Below are 27164 nucleotides of genomic sequence, written 5' to 3'. Positions count from 1 at the left end.
TTTGGGACACTACCGGATTGAGGAGTGTTCCATGACAACTTTTTGTGGATCACATCCCCCAGGAGAACCATGAGCATGGATGCTGGTTAAGACAAATTGAATTGTGACCTTCTATATAAGCATGCACTGAAAAGTTGGGTAAAATATGTCTCATTACCACAAAGATAAAAACACAAAAACGGCAGATATATCACTTCCAAACTCCAGCAGAGCTAGGCTGCAGAACTGAAACCAGTTTTTAAAAAGCATGCAGAAATGTCTCCATTATTCCCCTCTTCCAATTTATTCCACTTCCTTTCCTCTACTTGCAAAGAAAATTCACACACACCATGTAACCATACTTCCTTATTACTCCTTAAAAATCTGCATTGCAATCACCTTTCCTTTGTGCTCTGCTTCTCATCCATTAAGCCTTGTAATGCTAATGCACATTTAACAATACACAGTATACACAGTGAAATCCTACACATTTCTACTTCAACACAAATCTCACTGAGTTCTATGGGACTTGCTCCCAAGTCAGTCTATAGGATCACAGCCTAAATCAGCTATATCCACCTGCTTCCTTCGTCTATGGTTTTCAAAACCTGTCCTTTGCTCTAAATGCACACGTGCCCTATTTTTATTTTATTTTATTTCTTTATTTTGTTTCCTCTCTCCATTCATCTTGGGGTAATTAGAAGAGGTAGAACTTTATCCTGCAAATGCAGTTATGGGTCTGGAAAACAGAAATGAGATGCCAGATGGAGGGCAGAAAGGAAGCAGATGGATTTGGTTAGAACGGATTTCCTAACATGGAATGCATCAGTGAATTGTGGGAACCTTCCAACAGCAGGTGAAAGCATAGAAGCACCATTAAAAAAAAAAGTTTTCTCATTCCAGTCAACGATGTGGTAAAAACGGATGTTTCACATTTCTGTTCCAAACCAAATCAAAGCTGACCACACTTACTAAGGCATATGCCTTGCTGAACTGCACAGGGTTGACTTCTGAGTAAACATGCAGAGAATTGCATTGTCTGGTTGCAATCCTATGCACTTACTTGGGAGAAAGCCTTATTCAATAATTACTTCTCAATAGACATATATTGAATTGGGCTACACACACACACACACACACACACACACACACGAGAGAGAGAGAGAGAGAGAGAGAGAGAGAGAGAGAGAGGACTGAGTGTCTACCAGTTTGAAACCAACCAAGATAGCATTGTAGTTTCTCCGTACTTAGGATATTGCCCAGAAAGGCTGAAGTATTTATGCCTATAAATTAAAAAAAGGGGGGGGCTTTAAAACTGAGAATGCTCAATGGTCTCTATGAGCCATGATATTTTGAGAGCTGGTTGGAAAAGGAGAAACAGAAAACTGGGAATTTACTTTCTTCTGCCCCTAACATAGGGGTGGGGAACCTTTTTTTAAGAATTCCTCCCACCCCTTTTATTTTCACTGCTTAGTGGCTCCTTACCTTCCTCAAGCTAGCCAAAGGGCCCTCTGGTAGTTTTCAGCTGTTTTCTCTCAACTGGGTCTTGTGCAAACACTCCAAAACATCTTCTGTGTTTCCTTCATTAACACTTCCCAGTGTACTAATGAAAGGCTGGATAAGAAATTATACACACACACTCACACACGATTAGGCTGCATATATAGAAGAATATATAATTTGTGTGGGTTTTTAATCTCTGTAGTTTGAAAGTGTAAGCTTATGTATCTACGGTGCTGATTTTTAATATAGGACCCCAGGTGGAAATTAATATTTGGGAAGTGGGTATTGTGGCCTTGAAGAGGAAATAAAAAAACTAGTATGGAATAGAAAGCAACCAGATTATGGGGGGCGGGGACGGAAAAGAAAAGAAAAGAAAAGAAAAGAGAAAGAGTTTTGAGACTGGCTCCTGGATCTACTGACTAGAGGCATATTAAAGTCATTGCATCCTTTATGTATGTATTCTTTCATTTGGAGGTTGCAAAGGAGGAAGGAGCACATGCAGCATCAAGTCTGCCTTGCTCCCCTGTCACCAGTCTTGGAGATTTGCAGAAAGGCACACTATAGTGGTCAGGGCAGTGCACACTGCACATGCTCAGAGGCACCTTTTTATTACTTCATGAATGCCGAAGCTTAGCCCTGACATTCAAAACCGGATCCAGGAATTAAAACCTGGCACAAATAACACTCTGTGTGGGTCTCCCCGCTCCCCAGTAACTATAGTCCAACAGCTCCAACCGGACATGACATTTCAGCATGTTTGAGTTGTTCTTGCCATGAATAGTCTTGCTCTCTGTCAGGCCTCCTAATGACCACTTTAATACAGTGGTGTGGTTGCCACTTAAAAGGGAATTGTGTAAATTTAATGCATAAAACAATTGGAGTGAACCAGGTAGTTGTGACTTGTGACACTCTTTTAAAAAAAAATATTGGGGGGGGGGATTCAATTGGTGTGGCTGAAACTGTCACAACCGCGTGAGGAGCTAATTCACACAAACAATGTTCTACATGGAACCATCTCCTCGGATGCAGCTCCTTTTTGAAATGAACCGGGCCTAACCGCCGCCTCAGACCTCAAGGCCTCCATGAGGGATTTAGTAACAAGAACAAAAGTCACATTAGCTTCTTCTCAACATGGAAGCTGTAATGTTTGAAATGTGTTTTACTCTTGGTTTCACCTAGTCACATGGGAACGCTCTGTGCCTGCGTTAGGCACCTCATGGAATGGGTGCCTTCGAAAAACAATCACCTGTGACCTCCATGTGAGGTGATTAGATTCTGGCCAACAACAGTAATATCATTAGGAAGAAAATAGGAAGCAGGAAACTCCTCCCCTTTATAGGCCTTTCAATTGGAGAGGAGGACTCTTCAATGCTTCACTTGATTGTCAATCAGACCAGAAGCTTTCCTCATTGGCCTGAATGCAAAAGGGATGGGAGAGGAGAATTCTTTTACACCAAGCCAACCTGCATATTTTGTCATTAACTTGCAAAATTATCTGTTGAAACCACGTGCATTTATGCATATAGATCCACACCAACCCCAGTTAACAGTGTGAAATGTGAAGAATGTAAATTAGGGAAGGGAACGAAGAATGCGTACTTCATGATTATTTTGTCCTGTTTGGTTCTTATTCTCCACTTCTCCTGCACCGAATGATTGAATAAAACATATTTTTCACACAGTTTGTGTAAAAAAAAATAATTCCTTGGCATTACTATTGAACTGTGGGTTTTCATTCTGCTTCAGAGTGCTTGCTGGGAAGAATAAGGGAACGTGCTTTTGCCTTATCAGTCTTTTGAAGATCTGCTGACAGATCTTAAATAGCTGCTCTCATCCCGCTGCCGCCGCCCCCCCGACCCCAGTGTATAGAACTATAATATTTGGTTTAGTGGTTAGAGCATTGGACTAGGACCTGGGAGGCCAGAGTTCGAAATCCTGCTCAGTCATGAAACTCGTTGGATGACCTTGCACCAGTCATAGTCTCTCAGCCAGACCTACACCACAGGGTTGCTGTGAGGATAGAATGAGGAGGGAGAGAACCTTGAGCTCCTTGCAGGAAATATGGGGTAGAAATGCAAGAAATAAAGAAAAATGTTATTTGTACAATCAGGATTGGTTCATGCATGCATGTATTTAACTTATGGTGTTCACACAACCCTCCCCATGTGGCAAAACACTGGTGGAGGGGGGGCTGGGGGCTGCACTGGTGCTTCACTGCTGGGTTGCCCCTCTACTGCCTACACATTCAAACAGTGTGGGAAACGGCTCTCTCCAGATACTGGTGTGTGCAGGTAAAACTCCTCCACCCAGAGTTGGACTCTGGCCCAATCGTGGCCCCTCATTGCTTGCAGCTCCACCCACATATACCAGTATCCAGGGGAGAGCCCTTTTACACACATTGCAAACATGCAAAGGTGTGGGGAGGTGGGGCAAGAGGAATTCTGCCAAGTGGGGCTGGCCTCTCTCACTGAGTGAAGCGGTACATGTTGTTCATGTTCCCTTTTATCAGGCAGCTGAAAAAGCTAATGGTATAGACTGAACTGCATTGGGTTGTCCCCAACATAGGGGTTATCCACACTTAACTTTTCTCTGCTCTTTTCGGGCATCTTGGGAGCCAACTCCTAGGGGCTGAGGTCCCTTGCCTGGCCTCCAAATAAAATATTTGAGGGGGTGCCCCCCCAAGTTGATGGGCATTGCCATTTAAATGGTGTGTATGTGCCACATCTTGTGATTATGCAGGGTGGGGTTGAACTCCCCTGCCCCCCAATATTTTATTCAAGTTGGCACCCTTGTCAGGCATGGTCCACCGGAGCAAGAAAGCTTGGGGAGGTGGGGGGGAGTGCAGAAATCTTCCTGGAAACAGCAGTGGAAAAGTTAAGTGTGGAGAAGCCCTCGGAGCAGACCTACGGCTACCAATGCCTTTTAGTCTGTGGAAGGTGTGGTCGCAGTGCTTTATCTTTGATGGCTCACTCTTCACACATGCAATACCTCACTTGGGGCAGCTGTCATCGAGTGATAGTGCAAAGGCCTCAGCTGACCCGAGACAAAGCTGAGGCAAGAGGAGGCCGCCCTGCCTCTTCCAAAGCTTGGTTACCTCAATGTCACTTGCCTCACACACTTGGAAAACTGCAGCGTAAGCACAATTCTCCATAGGCTAAAGCGGTTTGCTTCCCTGACATTCACCTCTACAGTAGGTAGGCGGGCTGGGGTGTAAGTGTAAGTACCCGTGGTACTCTCTGGGCGTTTTGCTCAGCTCCCAACACCCCGAAGCTGGGAGAGGCGGGAGCAGGAGCCCAACACCACCCGAGGGCAAGTTCCCCATCCCGGATCTTGAGCAAGCGGCCAGCTCCTCCCCATTTAAATCAAGCTGCATCTTACGACCCAAAGGTCACACAGATCACTGCCCGCTTAAGAAACAAGAGCCCGAAACTCAAATCCCCGCAACCTGTCTAATTAAACGCGCCTATAAAATTCTGCCGTGCGTGCCATCCTAACAACCCACAGTGTCCTTAGGAGCTGGAAAACAGCAGCAGCAAGCGGGGAAACAGGACTCATTCCGGGGTGGCGATTCCCCTATCTACACGAGCACCAGGCGCCGATCGAGTTAAAACAGCCGCTGCTGCGAGCCCGCTCCCTCCTGGCTTTTGCAACTTTGCTTACTAACAACTATTTATTGTCAGGGGTGATCTGCAGAGCATTAAGCCCACAAACAGAAGCCCGCGCGCGATCCCCCCTCCCCTTTCTCAAAACAAAGAGAGAGAGGGAGGGAGGGGGGGAATATGCAACCAGCAAAGAAAAAACAGCTGAGGCGGGAGAGCAACCAGGCACCCGCAGCAAACTCCGCCCCTCAAAACTTCTTCCCTCTGCCAATCAGCGCCGGGCGAGGGCAGGGAAAGTTACTGACCCAGCTTTCCCAGCCTGGATCTCTCTCTCTCTCTCTCTTCCCCCCCCCCCCAAGGGTGGCCCCAAGTCGAACGCCCCGGCTCATTTGCATGCCCCAATAGGGTGGCCGCATGCAAACGAGCCGGGAGACGGTTGGCTGGGGGTTGGCAGGATAACTCCGGCCCGGGGAGCCCTTTGTCCCTCAGAGTGGCAGCGCCGTGTGGGGAGAGGGAGGAGCGGGGAAGTGCGCGAAGAGCCTGAGCAGCAGGGGCTGCAAGTGCCCGGGTGGGCGAGAAAGGCGAAGGGCAGAAGCAAAGCAGCGCCAGCGCCGCCGCCGCCGCCGCCGCCGCCGCCCTGAGGATTTGACTTACTGGAGGGACACTTACCGCGGATTCCCCTGAGGGCAGCCGGAGGAGCCGAGAAGCAAGGCAAAGGGCGCAGGGCGAGGAGGAGGAGGATTGAAGGCTGCCTCTCCCGTTCCCCCCGTTGGATTGGTTTCTTTGCAGGGATCTGCAGCTGCAATATGACTCTGGAGGAGCTCGCTGGGGAGCACCAGACTTTCGGAAGGTACGCGGTGGCAGCAGCTGCAGTGGTGCGTGGCGGTGTGGAGGTTGGAGGGACAGGAGTTTGCCTGCTGCAGATTTCGCTAAGCTCTCCGGATCCAGGCAGCACAGGGTCGCCCAGCTCGCCGCCGCGCCCGCCAGTCGCCTCACAGCTGGGACCGGTGGCGGGGAGGGAGAAAAAAATGCTCTGGTGCAAAAAAATAAATTTGCCTGGAGGGGATCTGCGGAAGAAAGTAGATCCGCGCGTAAGGAAGAAAACCGGGAGTCGAGAGAGTGTGCGTGTGTCAGAGAGAGAGAGAGAGGCGTGGCGGGTTGTAGCTTTTTTCCCTTCTTTTCTTTTTCCTGACAGGATAAGCAAGCGCACCTTTAACTCCAAATAACCTGCGCTTGGAAGCGATTTTCCTGTGGGAGCACTTGGCTCCCGCTTATTTCTGAACAGATCCCATTCAGGGGAGTTTCCAGCTCAGCTTCCCCTCAGTTTTGCAGGGCATGAGGGCGCCAGGAGGGAATGTGGGCTGGCGGGGGCGGCGCTACTTAAGGCAAGGTGATCCATTCCCCCCCCCCTTTGGATTTGTTTGGTGTGTTTTATTTAAATAAAAGCGCTAATTAGAGCCTCTCGCTGCTCCCCCCCTTTTATTTTTTCTTCGGATGCCATCAGCATGGAGAAGGTAGGGGATGCCCTGGAGGAAGTCCTGAGCAAAGCCCTGACTCAGAGAAGCATCACCATCGGAGTGTATGAGGCTGCCAAGCTGCTCAACGTGTAAGTGAGAAACTGGCTTTCTGGTGCCCTTTTGTATTGATGAGTAACAAAAAGCAGGTCCTCCCACCTCTCTTAGGGCAGCTGTGCCTGAGGACTTTTCTGAGGAAACACTAGGTCAGTTAAGAGGCAAACTTGCACTGTGCAGATAGGAAAACTTCCGGGCAGCTGTGTGGACATTGAATGCTTAATCACCCATCATGCATAACTGCCCCCACTTAGGCACAGTTTGTCTTCTGTGGGGCAGATTTCAGAAAAAAACCTCTCCCCCTTTTACCCACAATGCCAGAGTTCCAAGCACCCAGTTGACAGTTGACACAATGGGAACTGCTGAACAGCGGTTTTGAAAATGTGCCCGTCCCCTTTAGTTCGGGGCTGAAATGTAATCGGGTTCCCTTCCCCCTTTGTGTGTGTGTGTGGGGGGGGAGAAAGTGCAACAAAAACCCTCCCCCTTGCTCCACAGACCTTAGTTGTAGATACATAGCCCTTGAAAATTCAGCTCTTAAAATCCAGGGTGTGAAAGGTCAACCACATTGGGTGATAGCCAATGAATTTTGACTTGAAATACATATAATAATCATGTTCATTGATTTCAGTGGTGAGTGAAATTTAGCTGAGTACAGTTCATAGAAAATAACATAATAGGACCCCCCCCCCGGTGTATAGTATATAGACAGTCGCGTTACCATGTGTTCATATGCCCTGTGACTTGGGTTCCTGTTTTGTCTCCCTTATGTCATTGAAAAATGCATCATTGTTTGTTGGGGCTGTGACTAACTTAGTTGGCATTGTTTTATCCCTCCAGGGATCCAGATAATGTGGTGCTTTGTCTGCTGGCAGCCGATGAGGAAGACAACCAGGATGTTGCGCTACAAATTCACTTCACCCTGATCCAAGCTTTCTGTTGTGAGAATGACATTAACATACTCCGAGTGAGCAACCCAAGCCGGCTAGCGGAGCTGCTGCTCTTGGGGGCGAGTGGAGGGGGCGAGCAGCCTGCAGACCTGCACTGTGTGCTTGTGACAGTAAGTGCTGTGTTTCATTAACATGTTGGGCATAGAGGGCAGCCAGCATGACCTCACTGTTGCTTCAGAGTCTCCTTCTGGACTGTACAGCATTTCTTTGAAAGAAGCTGAATTGCAAATTGTAAAAATCTGTCTAAATACTGTAATCTCACTCTGGCTTAAAACAAAAACTGTAGTGGTTTCTTCAGTGTCCTTGCACTGGTGCACCTCTGCCTCTGTGGTTTGAAGGAAAGATCAGCATGACCTCCTTCACTAACCTTTTCCCCTGCACAAATCATACCACGCTTCCTACTTTGCTCATAGGGATTTTCGAGGCAAAGACATGTTCAAGCATGTTTCATCCTGCTGTCGGCAGGAGAAAACAACCCCATGAGTCACTTTCTACAGGAACTCCCTGTCTATATTTGTCTTTCCTTATTACTAATTGGCTCAGAGGTCATTATTAGATAACTCAGCTGAGCTGTGATGAAAATACTCCGTCACTGTTACTCAATTCACCCAATTGAATGGGAATTGTGGGCTTGTTAACCATAGCACATGAACATTGGTTTGTTTTTGGAAAATGATCTTTCTTTTACTGGTTTTAAAGAAATAATTAATTCCAAAATACCCTGTTGAATGTGCTACAAACTCAAAATTTACACAGATCATTTATATTTGGTCTCTTTTACTGTTAGCAGTATAATTTAATTTTATTTCATGCTGACAATGATCCTTTTCCCTTTTCTCCCCCTTTCAGAATCCACATGCCTCTCAATGGAAGGATCCAGCCTTAAGTCAGCTGATTTGCTTTTGCCGGGAAAGCCGCTACATGGACCAGTGGGTTCCAGTGATTAACCTTCCTGAACGATGACAGCATATGGATGAAGCTGAATTGAACAGAAAAATTGCACTGAAGTTTCAAAATACTTTAGTAGCTTGCTCAGGAAGCAATTTCCCAGCCTGACACAAGGATTACAGTAACTGATGTCAAGTTGAGGTTGAACTACATGTTGTGAGAAAAGGAGAGACATTTGACTTTGCTGTTGGAAGATGATGGACCTGAAGCAGAGCTATGTTGGGGGAGCAATAGGAAGTCCTTGTGGAGGAAGTCTGAGTTCTGCAAGAAGGTTGCAAAAACAGTGTGCCGATTTCCTTTCAGAACACACCAAATGTGCTTTGTTGGAGTTGTAGAAGAGCAACTTTTAGTTTCCGTTTTTAAATACCTTTCACTTGTAAGAGCTAAAAGGGTTAATTATTCTTAAATCTTTTGTTCCAACATGCTTGATTTCTTAAGTTTTTATTCTAAGAAATATTAACTTATTTTATGATACCGATGAAAGATTTATTTATGCTTGGGATTTTCAAGAGCAATCCTGCTTGCACCCCTTGTATTAAAAATGTTTGAACTGCTATATTTTAATAAATTGTTTGAAACTGGACTGTGTTCGCTGAAATAAAATTTTCAAAGCTATGGCAAATCAGTGTTTTTGCTTTTGTAAGAGAGCAGAAGGAGTTGGTTTTGGCAAAGCAGTTCTTGGAAAGCTGATAACTGCAAATGCCAGGATCATGCTGATCTAGAACCATGCCTCTAGGACATTGCACACAGAGCGCTGGGTGTACTTGGCAGGAAAGGTCCTAGATGTTCATTATCATGAACTGGATGGCCACTCCTACACAAAAGATGAACAATTCACAAACAAAATGAAAGAATTTGTGTGGACATTGGGGGAAGAAGTTGCCACTACCTGTGCCCCAGGAAGTAGCTAAATGGTGCCTCTTGACACTCTTCAGCTGTATATGGTCAGAGCAAATGGATTATTTTAAGGAAATGTATTTTCCCAGATAACTCTTTACACAGCATATCTGGAAAAAATAAAAATGTGGCATCGCTGGAATGCTGGGGAAATGTACGTTGTGTGCAATAAAGGCACATTTCTGATTAAAGGACCTAAACATCTATGAAGGGCCAATTATTACCGTATTTTTCACCCTATAGGACGCACTTTTTCCCCTCCAAAAATGAAGGGGAAATGTGTGTGCGTCCTATGGGGCGAATGCAGGCTTTCACTGAAGCTTGGAGAGCAAGAGGGGTCGGTGCGCACCGACCCCTCTCACGCTTCAGGAAGACATCCGCAGCCTAGGCAGCCCTGCAGGAGTTCCCGCAGGGCTGTCTAGGCTGCGGATAGCAGCCTGCCGCCCGGCGCGAAGGACGCCCTGAAGCAGAGCACCCCTCGCGCCGGGCAGACATCCGCAGCGTGGGGAGCCGTGCAGGAGTTCCCCGCAGGGCTCCCCACACTGCGGATAGCAGCCTGCCGCCCGGCGCGAGGAGCGCCCTGAAGCAGAGCGCCCCTCGCGCCGGGCAGACATCCGCAGCGTGGGGAACCCTGCAGGAGTTCCGCGCAGGGCTCCCCACACTGCGGATAGCAGCCTGCCGCCCGGCGGGCAGGGCACGCTGAAGCAGAGCGCGCCGGGCAGACATCGGCCAGCCCCACAAGCTCGGGGGACAGCACGGAGGCGCAGCGCCACCATCCCGCTGTTCCTCGACCTGGTTCGGTTTCCCCGACCTGGTTTTGGGGGGGAAATAAAGGGAATTTTTTTCCCCTTTATTTCCCCCCCAAAAAACTAGGTGCGTCCTATGGGACGGAACGTCCTATGGGACGAAAAATATGGTATTTAAGATCTGCAACAAATCAAATTGCAAAATGTTCTCTGAAAGTCTCCTAGGGTGGATGATATTTGAAAGAGAAATGCCACTTGATAAATGTCTTAAAAAGATTACCGTAGCTAGCTGAATCGGGAAAGATATTTTCAAAATTGAGTGGAATCTAGGGAATGGCATGCACCAAACTCAGTAAGCTACATCGCATAACTTTTTCATAGAGATCAGGCCAGTTGAAAACCATCCCAATAGCTACATACATTATGATTTCATTTTTACAGGTTGTTAGGAAAGACCCATTGAGCTGCTTGTATTATGCACAAGAGATATGTTTTGAAGAGGGCACTGCCTAAGTATATACACATGAGAAGCAAAAGAAAGGCAAACACTTTTGCAGAAGCTTTTGAAAGTAAATGGAAATATTCTGGAAAAAGGGTTGTAAACAAAGAGAGGTCAGGGCACATTGTGAAGGTCAGTGAGCAGGAAATCAAATTTACAATTTTCTGGGCATGAGCACTCACCAGGGACTTTAAAGGCTAAACCATCACATTTATAAAAGCTGCAGATGCTCTTTGTATTCAATACAAGACCAGATACAGCCCAATGCATTTTCATGTATGAGGTAGAAACTCTCTTAAAGGCATCCCATAATCCAGTATCTGCTGGAGACTACCTACATCCTGAGTAATGGTACAGCTGCCCCCGTAGCAGATGCCTTATAGTGCTCTCATACATTGCAGTATATACTCCAGAGAACATGTCCGGATCTTAGCTTTTTCCTAGGCTGCGGCAACTACATTTAAAGGGCAACTTGTAATCCTGCAGATGTTGGGACTACCATTTCTCATCAGTCTCAGCCAGCGCGGCTGTGGGTCAGTATGATGGGAGTGGCAGCCTAGTAACCGTTGCTCTTGTTATTTAATACTCACCTTATTATTTTTTGCACCCCAGTGGCTCAAAGTGACTTACACAATAAAAATAGAAATAACAAAGACATTAAAATAAGGTATAAATGAACAAAAATGAAAACACTCATCCCAAAATATACTTAAAAGAACGTGAGATACCCGCCCCACTTAAAAGATGGGCACCCTCCCCAAAAACCTGGGTAAAGAAGGTTTTGCCTTGTGCCCAAGGACAGATATGGATGGTGCTAGGTGTGCTTCCCTGGGGAGAGCGTCCCACAAGCAAGGGGCCACCACTTAAAAGGCCTGCTCCCATGTCGCCACTCTCAGCACTTCCCTTGGATAGAGTACACAACAGTGTGTCTGGGTTGGTTCATGTGGAGAGAGGCAGTCCTTGAGGTATTGAGACTCCTGGCCTGCGGAAGGTGTCATAGGTCAAAACCAGGACTTTGGATTGAGCCTGGAAACTAATTAGCATCCAGTGCAAGTTGAGGCAGGAGACAGTCTTGCCCCAGTCAGCAATCTGGTTGCTGAGTTCTGCATCAGCTGCAGTTTCCAAGCTGTTTTCGAAGGCAGCCCCTTGGACAATGCATTGCAGTAATACAACTTAGCGCAGACAACTGAAGCTAGGCTATTTCTGTCCCATCTGGAGGGCACACAGGTTCCCCACCCTGTGCAAATGGGACACGCGGAAGCAGCCTAATTGTGCAAATCTTTCCTTGGGCAACGTGTTTCATAAAGGAGTATCTCACACAAGTGTCCCATACAATGATACAATAGAGCTGATTATCATACCACTCTTGCACAGGTTCGGATGCTGCACCGAACAAGGAAGTTATGCTGCACTAAGGCCAGACTTAGGTGCAAGGGATGTTGTTGTGAACCTGGTCAGTACTCAATGCCCACACAGAGCAAAGAAAGCATTAGTGATATGTCAAAAATAATGTTATTGGGAGCTAGAAAACGGGGATAAAAAAAGCATACATCACTCATCAGCTTACCCTAAGCTATTGAGCCTTGAAGGAAAGAAGAAGCAAAAGCACAAACTGCAGCACAAAGAACAACAAAAAATTAGCAGTGAAAGAAAGCATGCAATTATTTGAAACATGATACTGTCCCTTGAAACCTTGAATTGCTGCTTTGCATGCAGTTTTAAGTATCAGTTTGACACTGAAATATATACAATTAAGGCATACTGGGCTTCCAAAAATATTTTCCCACTGTATTTTAATCTTAAAAATTTAGAGGCAGAAATGCTGCTCATTAAAATAATTATGTGAAACTTAATTTATTTATTTTTAAAGCTGGTAGTAAGTAAGAGAGCCATCATTCAAGGATTGCTGGTATGGAATGCTGCATGCCTGAATGAAAGGAATGGAATGGAGACTGCTCAGCAGCATATGCCAGATGGATGGAACCAGATGGCCGGGAATCCTGCACGCAGTTAAAGAACTATGACTAACTGCTGATGAAACTGAAGCTAAAGTATGTGTGTAGCTGCAAAAACTTGAAAACTAGTTTGCTAAGTCATCACTTGAAACTGCCGAAACGAAAACCTGAAAGGTATCAACTTTGACCATCTTATCCTCTATGCACACACAACTGGAGCTCTGTACACATTAGGAATGCTGCAGGTGGAGAATGCCCTTGAATCTTTCTGTAGGCGTGTCTAATTGTGCCACGCAGTGTCACTTGAAACATGTTAAAGCAGCATGCACAAAACATAGATGAGTGGTATATGGCATGCATTCTCTGGATGAAATTTACAAATATGCCATAACCAGGGAGGCAAAAAATAGATAGGAAGGGCAAATGAACACTACTTGCTTTTTCAGAAGACTTCTGCAGCTTCGTCATTCATCCCAACTCTCCCCATGCACAGTGATGAGCAAGCAGATTATTCAGTCAGAGAGAATTGCCTCCTACTGCCTTGAGAGCAGGGGAAAGGGTGTGCTAGCTTAACAAGCCTTTTTTACACAACAGGCTGCAGCAGGAGCCTTCACATGGAAATATATGCAATGTAAGAAGGGACCTCTAGGCTGCAGACTGCCAAAATCCAGGTGAGCTCCCTTCGTGCACTGGTGAAAGCAATGGAATGCCTGCAACTTTTGCTAGTGGACGGCATGTATTCCACTCCACTGATTACCACTGCTGTCCACGACCCATTCTTTCTTGCTGGACCAGAGGCAGGCACACCGAGCAGAACAGCAACCACAGGCAAACTCTCTAGGTTGAATAAGAAACTATTGAATGCCCATATCAGCCTGCTCAACAGGTAGAGCTTCAATGTTGACACCAGGAGGCTATCGACGGGAGTAAGAAGTGGATCATTTAACCAGACGTCAGAAGATGGATTTGTTGCAGTTTCTACCTGCTGGCCATTACTAACCCCGAAGGATTTTGTTTTCCCACAAACTAGGTGGACAACCAACACGCACAGATGGAAGGAAATTCCACATCCAGTTTCATGCAGACTGCGTGTGAAGCTTTCAGCAGCAGCAACCGCCAGTGGGGAAGCAAATGCTCCCTTGCGTGGGGGTGGTGTTTATCTTCTCAGGGCTCAGTGACTTTCTAGAGAGCTTGACAGGCAGCAGTGTGCCAGGTACATTGGGACCCAGCACAAGAAGACAGTGAATGGGAAAGCTGAACCTGTTGCTCCTTTGGCAAGCGGCTTTCTCAGGCACAGACGCTCTGGAGAAACAGCAAGGTGACAATCCCATTCCCCATGTGGTGCTGTCAGCACTCACTCCATCACTGATGCTGTTCAATAAAAACTGTCTGTGTCAGTTGCACTTCTGTTTTTCGGATGGTGAGCATCACTCCTCTCCTTCCACTTGTTAGTCACCATGTCTTCATGTTGAGCACATAGAATTGAAGGAGGCGCACTGAGTTTACTGCCACCAGGTGTAAATCTGGAACATTCATAAAGAATGACTATGTGGAGGCCCAAGCAACTCAAAGTCTCCCTGAATCAAGCAGTCCTGCTGCAAAACACAGAAGTGAAATCCAGGTATGTACTGATGAATGCATGGGACATAATCACAAAATCTATTAACACGAGAGAGTGAGTTAAGTTGATGGGATGGAGATGGCTGGAGCAAAATGAGCCACCTTGAAGAATAGGTCAGTTACCTGAGTGAGGACACAGTAACCTCATAGAGGCAGCTGCTCCTTCCTGTGTATGACACTCATTTTGCTCTAGGCCTTTTTATGTCACTCAGCCATTTTTCCCTCCTGTTCACTGCACTTTCAGGAACACAGATTGCAAATGTGGCTCTTTCTTCCGGGAGTCTGCATAAAGGGGCTGAACTTGGAAGGATGTGCTCTGAGGAACAGAAACCAGCTTCCCTTTTAGCCAGAAGGACTCTTTTGAGATTTGAATCTCATGGATTCAAAGCAAACGACAGGTCAAATTTGTAGAAGTCCAGTGGAACACGGGATTCTGAACTCACAACTCCACTGGCCTTATTTGGCCTTAATGCACAACACAGAAAGCCACACTCCCCAGCCCTCCCAACTGATAAGCTGCAGCACAATGCCACAACACAGTGTTACACCAGCAGTCTTAGAATACGATGCTACCTTCACAGGCAGGTCACCACCAGCATAACTGAAGTCAACTGAACTACAATGAAAAACAGAGAACCGTATGAAAAGAAGTGATGTTTAATTAAAGTGTTTCATATCCATGGTACTATTTTAATTGTGAACAAGTATCTTAATTGCAGGGTTGTTGTTTTTTTTAACCCCTCTAATAATGGCAACTGGAAGCCATTTTTAAAGAAAATATCAGGTTGTATGCAGATGCACAAGGTATGCAATCTTATTAGAGAACGATTGCTTGTGAAAGGCAAAAAACCAAAACAAATTAGCTCTAGTAAAATAATTTCACAAATCCTTTTCCACCCCCCGCCCCAAAGGCAAATCATAGTATTATTCTTGTCAATCTAAGATTACAAAGATAATACAAGCAATATTTTGTGAAAGCAATTCAAAGAAAAACCAGAGAAGAAGTGTGCCTGTAAGAAGTAAGCAGATTACAACAAAAAAGAAAACAAAGCGTTTACTGGAGTAATATTTTACTTCTGAGGCATTTCTAATCAAAGCATGAAGATGCAGTGTAGTGGTACAGTTGTTGAAAACTCTTGTTTAAGTATCATAGTCTTTAATTTCAAAACCTCACAGTGGTCTAGTAGTAATTATTTTGGTTGGTTCAGTTTTCCCTGTTGAATTCTAGTAGGTGCAATTATCTAAGCACCATTGTGGTCTATAGGAGCCTCATACAAGCCCCACAGAAATAAATGGAAAATGAGAAGAGGGATTGCATATGACGGCAGTATTTTCTACGCTTTGCATTATGATTATAACCATCACCGCAAAGTTTGCTTTACACACACAAAAAGCAATGTATGCATGTTTTGACTCTTCAATATGCCATTACTGGAAGGCTGGAAAAATGTGAAAATGCATTTAGCAGTTATCTAAAATCTGACAGAAGTGTCCCGAAGCAGCTAGCTGTATTTTGGTGTTGTGTTTACAGCTGTTCTGTGACTAAAAACTATGAATGGTCCAAAACTTAAAAAGAAACCAATACTGGGGTGAAAGTTTTCAAACCATGTGTTTTAAAGAGAAAGTCAAAAGGCATTTCTGAATGCAAAGTTGGCACAATTTTTGCTTAATTAAAATTGTGTTCCCGCACCTTACAACACGACATTTTTAATACTCTCCTTCAGTTAGTAAAATACATTATGTATAATACAGTTCTAAAGCACTGCTGGTGAAAATATTGGTTTGGATCCAAAGCACCGTGAGCAGAAGTAAAATAGCTACTAGCTCTGTGCTGTAAGAGCTGGCAGGTCACAGAGTGTTCCAACAGATAAGTTCTAGAACAGTTCTCATGCAATCACTAGTCCAAACAGAACCATCAGCTTTAGGTATGCCCTGCAATCCTATGTACTTATTCAGAAGTAAGTCCTATTATGATTACCGTATTTTTCACTCTATAGGACACACTGGACCATAGGAGGGGAAGAACAGGAAAGAAAAAATTCTCCCCCTCTCTGCTCAGCGCCCCTTCAGCGAAGGGGCAGGAGAAAAGGAGCCCCTTCCATTTTTCCTCCCACTTTGCTGAAGGGGCGCTGTGCAGAGAGGGAAAACTGTGCAGCGCCTCTCCAGCAAAGCAAAGCCTCGAGAGCAAGAGGGATCGGTGTGCACCGACCCCTCTCGCTCTCCAGGCGGCTATCCGCAAGCCTTCGGAGTGCAGCGGGAACTCCTGCTGCACTCCGAAGGCTTGCGGATAGCTGCCTGAAGCCCCCGGAGCGCTGCCTTTGAAGCCTCCTCAGAGCAGCGGGGTGAAGGCACCCCGCTGCCCTGCGGAGGCTTTGCGCAGCCATCCCCAAGCTAGAACAGCAAGACGGAGCGCTGCGCAGCACTCCGTCTCTCTGTTGTGGCTTTGGGCTTAGCCGCGCAGCCTGCATTCGCTTTATAGGACGCACACACATTTCCCCTTAATTTTTGGAGGGATAAAAGTGTGTCCTATAGAGCGAAAAATACGGTAAGTGGTGCTTACTCCACAGCAAGTGTGTCTAGGATTGCAGCCTCACCGCACAATCCTATACCTGTCTACTCAGAAGAAAGTCCCATTGAGTTTAGTGGGGCTTATTCTCAGGTAAGCAGGTACAGGATTGCAGTCATAATTTCACTTTTCTTGCGCAACTCTTTAGCATGAGGTATAAAATAGTGCCCACCAAGAGCACAAAACACCTTCTGTCATGTGTGAAAGAGCACCTTTGGATCCAAGCTATTTTGTCCTGGTGCTGCAACACATGAGCATGCCAAATACGTGAAAAGGGTTTTAAAATACTCTTAGATTATAATTGCATTGATATCAAGGATAAAACAATAAACCCAGAAAATGGGTCTGGCATCTAGGGATACGCACCTCTAGGCATACATAAGGAAAACTAGGGGGTGGGAGTGGAGATGAGAGATTAGAAAATAGGAAAGGCATTGGACAGTGGCAATGCAGCCTCCGTAGACTTCTTTTCCATCTTTCCTGCAAATCTCACTCTAACCAGCCTGATAATTTTCTGACAGAGAGAATGGTTGTCCAGCTGGAACCATGCCAGCTGCCTAGGTCAGCAAGTGCCGGCACTGGCTGTGACAACAGGTATGCAATACTAATGCAGCATTTAAGCTTTACATATTTGGGAACTGAATAATTTGAAGATATTTTAAATGGGTTCTATCGGCACTGTGCCATGTTTTATTCTTTGCTTTTAAGGTTTAAGGACATGGCTTATCTCAAGCAAAATGGAGTGTAAATGGAAGGCAGGGAGCAATGCACAGAACATAAATTTCTCGCCTGCAACAATGGAATGTGTCCAAATTTATTGTCCAGTAAAGCATACACAGCAGCAGTTGCTGGTGACAGTGTAGCAGTGTATGCAGTACTGGGGGAAAAACAGTTTGTGGAAACTTAATATGCAAGCAATTAAAAATGATTGCAAATGATGACATAGCATCTTCATTTTAATATGAAAGTACCAAATTGATTAATGCATCGAAAACTATATTTTTGTTTTTTCTATTTTAACAACAACAACAATCCTCCATTAATTTAATGAGTTAAAAACTGCAACAGCTTGGCTTCTGGAGTAAGGAGAATAACATTCCTAGGATTAATTCCATTTTTTAGGGAGCTAGCATCATTTTAAGACACTGAGACAGGATTTTTTTTTCAGCTTTTGGTCCAGTATAAGACACAAACACTCTTAGGGAACAGTTACATAACAATTGTGCCCATGCACTTCTCCACATTTAGACTGCAACCCTATATGCACTTATCTGTAGCAAGGTCCACAGAAGGTATGTCTGAATAGACATGGAGTTGCTGCTAGAGGCTTACTTGGAATAAGTGCCAGACAGACACAATACTCACATTACATGGTAGTGGAGACACAGCTTCAGTGCCTGTCACATCTCAGCACAGCCATACAAATCAGTATGTTTTAAAAATTGGTAAAAACCACAACTTATGGCTTCCCCCACTGATTTGTAGGTAGTGAACTAGTTCTATGAATGGGTATTAAGATGGCAAGACACCGCATCCTCATTTGACACACTTTTTAAAGATCTTCGTATGTAGTAAAGTCATGACCCAGACCCATGCTTGTACTGGCGTGACTGATTCAATGCGAACAAGCCTACAGAAAATGCGAGACTGCCCATGTAATAATATGGATGTGTGAATCAGCCTTTAGAAAGACAGATCTGGGTATCTCACAAATCAAAAGCTGCCCTATATTTTGAAATAAACCATCAGAGAAAGGAATGCCGCTATTTCAAAATGTGTAATCGGGAGTATTTGTTTCGTAGGACCTGTTATCCCGGTTCTTGATGAAGTAGCCATTAACTACGTTTCGGGTAGCAAGTGAAATGACCGCAATGGGTAGCACAAATACAGATTATTTGCAGTCAAATTAATTAATATTATCAACAAACATTTTGAGAGGGCAGACTGAAGTATATGGCAAGCAAAATCAGTGTGAAAGTTTATAGAGAAGTACTAAAAGAAACAAAGGCCAAATCTGCCTTTAGACAGAAATCTGCAAGACCTTGCTCCTGCAATTTCAAGTTAATATATTGCAGAGCATTATGGAGTGGAATAGGCACCTTGCTTTGCTGGCTCAGCAGCCAGCTTCTCAGGATCCAGTCACAGTGAAGTCAGGTCTTTTGGGGTCCTTCCCCCCCATCTGCCGCGAACCAGCTATTACTCCTGTTAGTTTAAAGCGAGAATTCTAGTTCTTTGCAACTAGGGAGGTTTTTCTTTAGTTTGGCTAAAGATGGAAACTTTGGGGCCTTGCTGTAAAAACAACGTTGAGTGGCTTTGCTTTCTGTGCTACTTGAGCACTGCTAAGGTTGTATCTAGCCATGCATCTTAAGTCTCCTTGCACATGGAACAACCCTGAACCCCAAATGTTTAACACATTCTGCAAATATACAGCTATGGCAGACCACAAAGTTAAAAACATGAAAGGACTGGCAGCGCACAGAATACTGATACATACCTGGGCTTAGAAGAAGTCGATATTGATTCATTCCATTCAGTATTCCATCAATACACGAAGGCTACACAAACATTTTAATACCATTTACATTCATCAGAGATTTAGTACTGTGCATTGCTGCAACCCTTCAAGCATTTCCTCAGCACAACCACCAGTGTTTTCCATAGGCCTTGTGCAGAAGCAATAGCACCACGGATTGCACCCAGAGTCTCCCACTCCTCTGTAGGTATTATTTGGCATTTGACAGACGTGAATTTAGCAATGAGAGAGAGAAAATAGCCTGGATGCTTACCGAAAAATTAACACAACAGGGAAGTGCGTAGGAAAGTTAGGCAGCAGATTCCCCCTTAAAGCACAATGAAAAAGGAGAAACTTATCTAGACTCCATTTTCAGAATCCATGGGTGACAGTCTAAATTTCAGAGGAAATGCGAGAAGGCAGAAGAACCAAAGACTATAAATGTCACCTTTCAAAATCATTTTGAGAACAAGAATTTATACTAAGCACAAGTCTACAAGTCCTTAAGACATTGTGAAAAAGCTTAAGACATACTTGATGGTAAAAGGCATGAACTGCAGGAGTTATTGATAAATGCAGCAATAAACTTTGAAGGGCGTACTTAAAGAATGCACTTGGTAATGCGTGTATATCCCTAAACAAACATACGCACGGACCATAGATACAGACACTAATTACATATACAAGGCTATACGCTGGTATAAAATAAAAATGTTAAAAGTAAGCTTGATTAGGACTCTACGCTGGTCTGCCTCACTAGTCAGAAAATGAAGCTCAGGCAACTTTGGTCTTGATTGTTCAACCTCACACCTGGAATTGTGAACACTCATTGCACTTTTAAGTAAAACCCAACCCAACCCTCTCTTTATAACCCCCAAAGCCAACATAATCCAATTCCCAACTATGCTCTTAGAACCATTCCATTGACAAGAAGTAACTTTATAAACCTTGCATCCCCATTTAGAATGCGATAAAGAAAAGAGACCTTTTTAGAAAACTTAAAAGTTCATTTTAACACAAAATGTAAATGAGTTGCTGTTTTATGCGGTTGATACCAGGTAACCTTCGGGTTACTTCTCTAAGGATCTGCTCGGTTGCAGGGGAGGGTCTTGAAGGCATTTTGCTGCTTAGCCTATAGGATAGTGCAGGTCTTTTTATCCTTGAAGGGGTTTTCCGAAGCAGGTATTCCCATTAGTAAAGGATCCTTCCTGGCATGCTCCTCACAGTAGCACATTAGATCTGCCGATGCCTTCGACACCTGAGGAACGTGTGAGAAGGGACACAGTAAATATGGAGCAGGTTGCCAACAACAGCCAACGAGCAAACAAGATTTCAAAGTGATATTTTTACGTTTTGTGTGGAAAAAAATTCCCGAGGCAGAAAAAAGTTCATGTTGATTGAGCCTTACATGGATTCAGAATAATACTGCATGCCTTTGTAAAATAATTAAAAGCAGCATAAACCAGCAAATAAAAAAAGATGTGAAAGAATAAATCGATGGATGTTTTGCATATTCCCCACTGTATTGCTGGAAATTATGTGCACTGACTGGGCAATAAACAAAATCTCTTCCTCGTGTTCTTAATTGGTGTACATTTCTTCTCAATATGTACATCAATTTTCACACAGTGACATTCTTTTTTAAGTACAATTCTCCACTAAATTCACACTGATGGTACACATACTGTACATATGTGAACACAATCCCAATATATATTAAGAGAAAGATATCGCTTCTCTCTGGGACTGCCTAGACTAAAGAACGTGTTCTTAACAGTAGATGGTGATGTGATGATCCTGGTCCGACTGCACTGGCTACTAATTAAGTTTCCGGGCCCACTTCAAAGTGCTGGTTTTGACCTGTAAAGCCTTAAATGGCTCAGGGCTGCAATACCTCAAGGATCGCCTCTTTCCATATGAACCTACCTGGACCCTGAGATCATCTTCTGAGGTCCTCTTTTGTGTGCCCCCTCCTCAAGAGGTTCAGAGGGTGGCAACACGAGAACGGGCCTTCTCTGCAGTGGCTCCCCATCTGTGGAATGCTCTCCCCAGGGAAGTTCACCTAGTACCTTCATTATACACCTTTAGGTGCCAGGCAAAAATGTTCCTTTTTAACTTGGCCTTTGGTTGATCTTATTGACATCCAACACCCTTTTAGAAATGTGGTTTTTGTGGGTGAGGTGGGGCTATTGGGTTGTTGTTTTGATTTTTATTAGGTTTTTGTGGTTTTATATCTTGATTTTATTCTGTGAACCGCCCTGAGACCCCCGGGTGTAGGGCAGCATATAAATTCAATTATTGTTGTTAATAATAATAATAATAATAATAATAATAATAATAATAATAATAATAATAATGTGCTCTGGAAAAGCGGGGGAAAGGAGGATTGTTTGCTTTATAAAGCAGATTTAAATAAACTAAAAGGTATTGCTTTAAACAATGATCACTGAGTATGAATAAGTTCTTCTTACCTTTATTCTTTCTATAGAAGCTTCTATTCTCAACTGCTGAACAGTTCTTCTGGCCTGAGCTATGTTGTTTGTTGTGCCGGATGGTTTGCTAGACATTTTCACTGAGCTCTTTCAAGCACTGTAAAGAAAAGCCAACTGGTTATTTTTCTACAAATCAACAATGGTTTCTGATTAACACTGGCGATGGTTGTTCAGAAAATCCATCTGTTCAAATGGTCTTTGATCTGTGGTTGCTACTAAGCTGGAAAGAAAAAATGATTTCACAGTACAGTAATAAAGCAGCAAAAACTATTGGGAATGTTGGGTTTATAAACATAAATTTTCAGTTTAATAGCTATTCCAGTTCATAAACACAGACATTTTCATTTTCAAATGTGTTACAAAGGGAAACTACCAAGGGAATTTGACTTCTGTTTAAGATCTACCTGTTTCACTAACTTAAAAAATAAGAAGAGACAACATGTCATCCTTATCAACAATAGCAATAGTTCTACAACATGAATGTACAAAGTGTTTTATTCTTCAGTTGCTCCCCTGTGAAATTAGGGTTGTGATCCCCATGATCTCATCTGCCCACATCTGCTCGTGCCAGTATCAATTAAGAGGAATGGAACAATGTCATCTTTAAAAAAATAGTTTACAGTCGTACCTTGGTTGCCGAACGCCTTGGAACTCATACGTTTTGGCTCCTGAATGATCGAAAACCAGAAGTGAATGTTCCAGTTTTTGAACGATTTTTGGAAGCCGAAGGTCCAGCGTGGCTTCTGCGGCTTCTGATTGGCTGCAGGAACTTCCTGCAGCCAATTAGAAGCCACACTTTGGTTTTGGAAGTCGAAAGGACTTCTGGAACGGATTCCGTTCAACTTCCAAGGTACGACCTTTCCTCCAAGGAGCTCCAAGTGGCATACACACTTCACCCCTTCTCCATTTTCTCTCTCACAACAACACTGAGGTAGGTTAAGCTGAGATACTGTGACTGGCCCAAGGTCACCCAGTGAGCGTTAAGGCTGAGTGGAGATTTGAACCCAGGTCTCCAAAGCTGTAGTCCAGCACTCCCCTCCCCGCTTCTCATCAGGGAGCAGAGGATGTGCTATGTGGAGTGAGTTCCTGCATCTCTGCTGGCTCACGGGCACAATCCAGGTACCACAATTAATCAAGCTCTCCAAACAAATGGTAGCATTAAAGTCCCAGGTACATTTCTATATACAGTGAATTCCTCCCCTTTTCCTCCCCTTCACAATCCAAAGCAGAAATACTACTTCCTTTCCTTTTTAAGGTTTGGGGTGAATGTGGCAAATCACGCTAAGAGCTCTTTATTATCTTATCATTTGCTCCAATGCACAAGTTTGTTTCTACTTATCTTTTCAATACTCAAGTTCTAATAGACCCATTTCCCCCCATTTAAATCCGTGTTCCTTCAGAAAATGACAGTGCTAAAACTGATCCAAAGTAATGCTCATCAGTGTTTATTCCAGGGATGGGAAAGCTGTGTGGCCCTCTAGATGTTGGACTCTTAATTTTTGTCAACCCCTGATAGGGTGGCCAATGGTCATGGGAATTGTATTTCCAACATCACCTGGAGGTTCCACCACTAATTACTATCCCTAGGTTATTTTCTGGTCCCATGCTGCAAAGGACCTTTTCAGAACTCAAATATTTCAAAGGCATTTTTCAAAATACCATGTAATTTCTTCTAAATTCTAAGCTCTAAATACATCTACAGAAGGTGTCTGTGTTGGAAATCTGCAGTGATGTGAGAATATAAGTGATTCAAAAGCAGAAGAAAGATACTATGGTGTTGTTGTTGTTTTTAAATCATATCCCTTTTCTTTAGCCAATCCAAACAGTATTGTTCCTCACTTTTGGACTTGACTGCATAGCTGAGAACAAGAGTTCAAAGAAGCAACTGAGTCACAGGGTTTTAACAATCCTACGACTGGCTGCCTTCCAATGAATCGTCAAGACTTTGATCATCGTGTTTAGCCAAAGCCTGACCACAGTAGCACATGACAGCCTCTGCAATGGCATATGAGTGGCTAAAATGCAATTCCTGAACAGATTTCAAGGTTATATCTGAAATGGTGCCAAATACTAAAATGTTTACTGATAGTTACGTGCGTAGATGCTCTGTTACAGCCAAACTCTATGAAGTAATAAAACAAGATTCTTGCATCTTGTGTAAGCAAACAGAAAAAAAACACAGAAAAACAATAACAATACCAAGTCTGGCTCTGACTAGAAAAGACAAAAAATCCCAACTCCTAAAACCAAACTGCAGCACAAAGACATTATCAGTCTGAGATCAGGCTGGTACTTTCACCCTTTTGCAGTTTACAGTAAGGAGTAAATCACTTAAAGCTTTGAAAATATTTTTCCATCACTATATTCACAATAGTGCATTCTGTTACAGCTCCCCCTCCCCCAGTAATATTAACACTTTGTATGTCGTAAACCTACTGAATTACAGAGCTGCCTTCAAAAGCCATAGCTTTATTGAGATGTCCAACTCAGACAAGGGGGAGATTCTTAATGGGCATCCAAGATTAGTAACGGATTGGATGTGGGCTAAAAACTGAAGTTTTGTCCAAGCGGCAGAAGATCAGCTAATCCAGCAATAAGGTTTTGGCCCTCTAAAAACCATGTTGACTTTTAATTAGACAGTAAACGGGTGGTGTTGTGGTCTAAACCACAGAGCCTAGGGCTTGCCAATCAGAAGGTCGGCGGTTTGAATCCCCGTGATGCGGTGAGCTCCTGTTGCTCGGTCCCTGCTCCTGCCAACCTAGCAGTTCAAAAGCACGCCAAAGTGCAAGTAGATAAATAGGTACTGCTCTGGCGGGAAGGTAAACGGCGTTTCCGTGTGCTGCTCTGGTTCGCCAGAAGCGGCTTAGTCATGCTGGCCACATGACCCAGAAGCTGTACGCCGGCTCCCTCGGCCAATAAAGCGAGATGAGTGCCGCAACCCCAGAGTCGTCCGCGACTAGACCTAACGGTCAGGGGTCCCATTACCTTTACTATCACCCAGCCCCTTTTTCTGTCTTGCTTGTTTTTAGTTGTTGTTTCGTTACTTATTAGATGCATTTACCCCTTTTGATCATTATGAGACTCTGGCACTCTAATAGCCACCTACACTGGCACAGCTAGTTTTTCTTGTGAACACATGCCAATTCTGTGCATATGACACCTATAGAAAAAGAGCAGGGGCTCCATAACAAAACATGTACACAAGTACACAGCCAGTATAATCCATGAGAAATAGTGTCCAGAAGGGAGGGAGGACTGTAATCCAAAGTCCTGCAGTAAGAACATGTATTAACGGGATCAGCTGCAGTGTAGGTGGCTATTAGAGTATCAGATCTCACCAATGGCTTGTGCCAGACTGCACGAATGTGTCATCGTCCAAGCTTCCTGGCAGCAAATTCAGTTCCCACCCCTTCCTAGCAAAGTAATCTCTCTGTGGGTTGGAGGTGAGAGGGAATGCAGCATAGGACATGCTGTTATTTATAAGGTAAAGGAGGGCCACTTTCAATTTGTTTTTGTTTTTTTTTGGTTAGGAAATCTCATCTGATGAACTTGGTTCACTTTAGAAAGCCAGAGAAGAGAGCTCACTACTACAAACAAACACCCCAACCTTAATGGTGACATACACAAGGGTCACTAATTGTGCAGTGCAATAGCTTTTGCGTAGCTTGCATGCCAGACCAATGCCACAAGTTGTGATGGCAGCTCGCCACACCCGAAGTTTCAGCTCCGACTGAGTCACTGGCTGCCTCCATAATCCTGAACAGCAAAGGATAGGCATGTTAGGTTAAAGGTCTTCTGATAAAAACTTGTTTCATAAAAAATGTGGGGAACTAGAACAAAAAGCCTTGTGGCACCATAAAGCCTGTCACATTGATTTTGTTTGCTTTCTATGATTAGTTTTTTTATGGTGCCACAAGACTCATTCGTTCTTTTTGCTAGAGCAGCCTAACATGGGTACCCCTATTGAAACAGGGAACCAGGACTGTATGCATACCAGATATTTAAAGCCCCTCTCCTCTGGGAACTGTAGTTTACCTCTCAAATAGCTATGGTTCCCAGCACTCTTAGCAAACTACACTTCCCAAGATTCTGTGGGGGTGTCTTCCAGAGCATTCCAATCCATTTTTTCTCTCTGCCCAGTTTGCCTCTCTCCAAACAGACTTTCACCATTTCAAGCTATTCCTCATTTGGCTTGGGGTGGGGGTTGGAATAATAATAATAATAATAAAAGTATTTGCTTGTAATTCCACAAAACATGGAGTTCTCTCAAACCTACCAATATATGCTGCTGCCATTTTGGCTACATAAAGCTCAGCATTTGGAGAATGAGATCATTGTTAGATTTGGGATTTAAGGGGTACTCTTGCTGCTGAAGCTTACTATAAAACTGGAGGCATAGAAAACGGCTATACAATACATTTATTGCAAAACTGTAGAGGACACCCTGAGCTGACTGGGATCCCATACAGAGCTAATGCTATTGCAGTGGTGCGAGTGATGGAGTGGAGGAAGGGGTGGTGTCAAACTATGCCAAGTACTGCAGCTCTACCATTTGACCTAATGAACTGCTTTTACCACTGGAATTTGGACAATAAATCAGAAACTGCTCATTTCCAGATATATGGATGATAAGGCTGCTCAGAGAAACTGTTTTGTTTTTCCAAAAACAAAAACTTTAGTCACTGAAGAATGCATAATACCATGTACATTTTTTTGTGTGTGTGGAAAGGATAAAAGGTTAAAATCTTACTGACTCGCTTTAGAGGTTCTGCTAGCTATTCATGTAAAACGCTTGAGTACTACAGAATCAGGAGTGCATGCAGTTCACAGACAAAAAAAAAAAAAAACCACAAAAAAAAACAACACCCTGTAACAAGATCACATTTCCTGTTGTGAAACTAAGTAAATAAAAGTCTGAATGCCGGCTGCCCCAGTGTGCGTAATCAGGACGGTCTTCAAAAGACTCCTTACCAGAATTTCGACTGCCCACTGCCAAAGTTCTCTTGCCACTGTCCCAAGGGCAGCACCTGAAACGTTAAGTTTATAATTCTACCAGTAACACAGTCAGTATAACTATACTACTCTCTGGCCAGTTGAGTCAGGGGGATGAACATTACCAGACAGTGACTTGTAACTATTAAAAACAACAACAACAACAACAACTTAGAAGGAGACATTGCTTTCGCAGGGCAGAAAATCTGGCTGTGTGCCCATTCACGACTTCTCCAGTACTCTAAAACCACAGGGCATAATGCAGCCCAAGCTCATCACTTTAACATTCCAATGAATTCAATGGAAGAAACTGAAATGCATGCTATACTCTCTAGTTG

General features: G+C 44.0%; 2 protein-coding genes and 2 long non-coding RNA genes across 7 annotated transcripts in view; 2 read left to right on the top strand and 2 right to left on the bottom strand.

Annotated features, from left to right (window-relative positions):
- The window catches only part of LOC310765763, a 37499-nt gene extending 34298 nt beyond the window's left edge, over positions 1–3201 (bottom strand). The window contains exons 1-2 of one of the 3 annotated variants that reach the window (XR_014549781.1): positions 3082–3201; positions 1465–1593 (exon numbers count right to left, since the gene is read on the bottom strand). This is a non-coding gene — a long non-coding RNA (uncharacterized lncRNA). Of the gene's footprint in view, positions 1–1464; positions 1594–2657; positions 2864–3081 lie in introns of those variants that run through there. The other 2 variants (XR_014549782.1, XR_014549783.1) reach the window with 2 other exon arrangements.
- Positions 3202–5443: 2242 nt separating this feature from the next.
- Positions 5444–9169, top strand: GADD45A (growth arrest and DNA damage inducible alpha). Its single transcript, XM_083621199.1, has 4 exons — positions 5444–5931; positions 6586–6687; positions 7490–7709; positions 8449–9169. Exons 1-4 carry the CDS (start codon positions 5888–5890, stop codon positions 8560–8562), a joined length of 480 nt encoding a protein of 159 aa, XP_083477325.1. The 5' UTR covers positions 5444–5887; the 3' UTR covers positions 8563–9169.
- A 5259-nt stretch (positions 9170–14428) lies between these two features.
- LOC310765758 lies at positions 14429–17686 on the top strand. The gene is made up of 2 exons (XR_014549774.1): positions 14429–16243; positions 16815–17686. It is a non-coding gene; the product is annotated as an uncharacterized lncRNA (long non-coding RNA).
- Positions 17687–20265: 2579 nt separating this feature from the next.
- The window catches only part of GNG12 (G protein subunit gamma 12), a 35803-nt gene continuing 28904 nt past the window's right edge, over positions 20266–27164 (bottom strand). For both annotated transcript variants that reach the window (XM_083621206.1, XM_083621205.1), the window contains 2 exons: positions 21814–21931; positions 20266–20600 (listed from right to left, as the gene is read on the bottom strand). In XM_083621206.1, coding sequence (XP_083477332.1) covers positions 20475–20600; positions 21814–21909 — 222 coding nt within the window. In that variant the 5' untranslated portion in view covers positions 21910–21931 and the 3' untranslated portion in view covers positions 20266–20474. The remainder of the gene's footprint in view (positions 20601–21813; positions 21932–27164) is intronic.

The sequence above is a fragment of the Podarcis filfolensis genome (assembly GCF_964270895.1).
Source record: "Podarcis filfolensis genome assembly, chromosome: 6".
NCBI lineage: Eukaryota > Metazoa > Chordata > Lepidosauria > Squamata > Lacertidae > Podarcis > Podarcis filfolensis.
Note: the sequence above shows the minus strand (reverse complement) of the source record. Positions and strands in the feature narration are given on the sequence as shown.

Excerpts from the sequence above, each read along its gene's own strand:
- GADD45A (XM_083621199.1), top strand. The coding sequence starts at position 5,888 with ATGACTCTGGAGGAGCTCGCTGGGGAGCACCAGACTTTCGGAAG. Across the intron at positions 5,932-6,585 it reads GAGCACCAGACTTTCGGAAG|CATGGAGAAGGTAGGGGATG; the intron begins GTACGCGGTGGC and ends GGATGCCATCAG. Across the intron at positions 6,688-7,489 it reads GCTGCCAAGCTGCTCAACGT|GGATCCAGATAATGTGGTGC; the intron begins GTAAGTGAGAAA and ends TTATCCCTCCAG.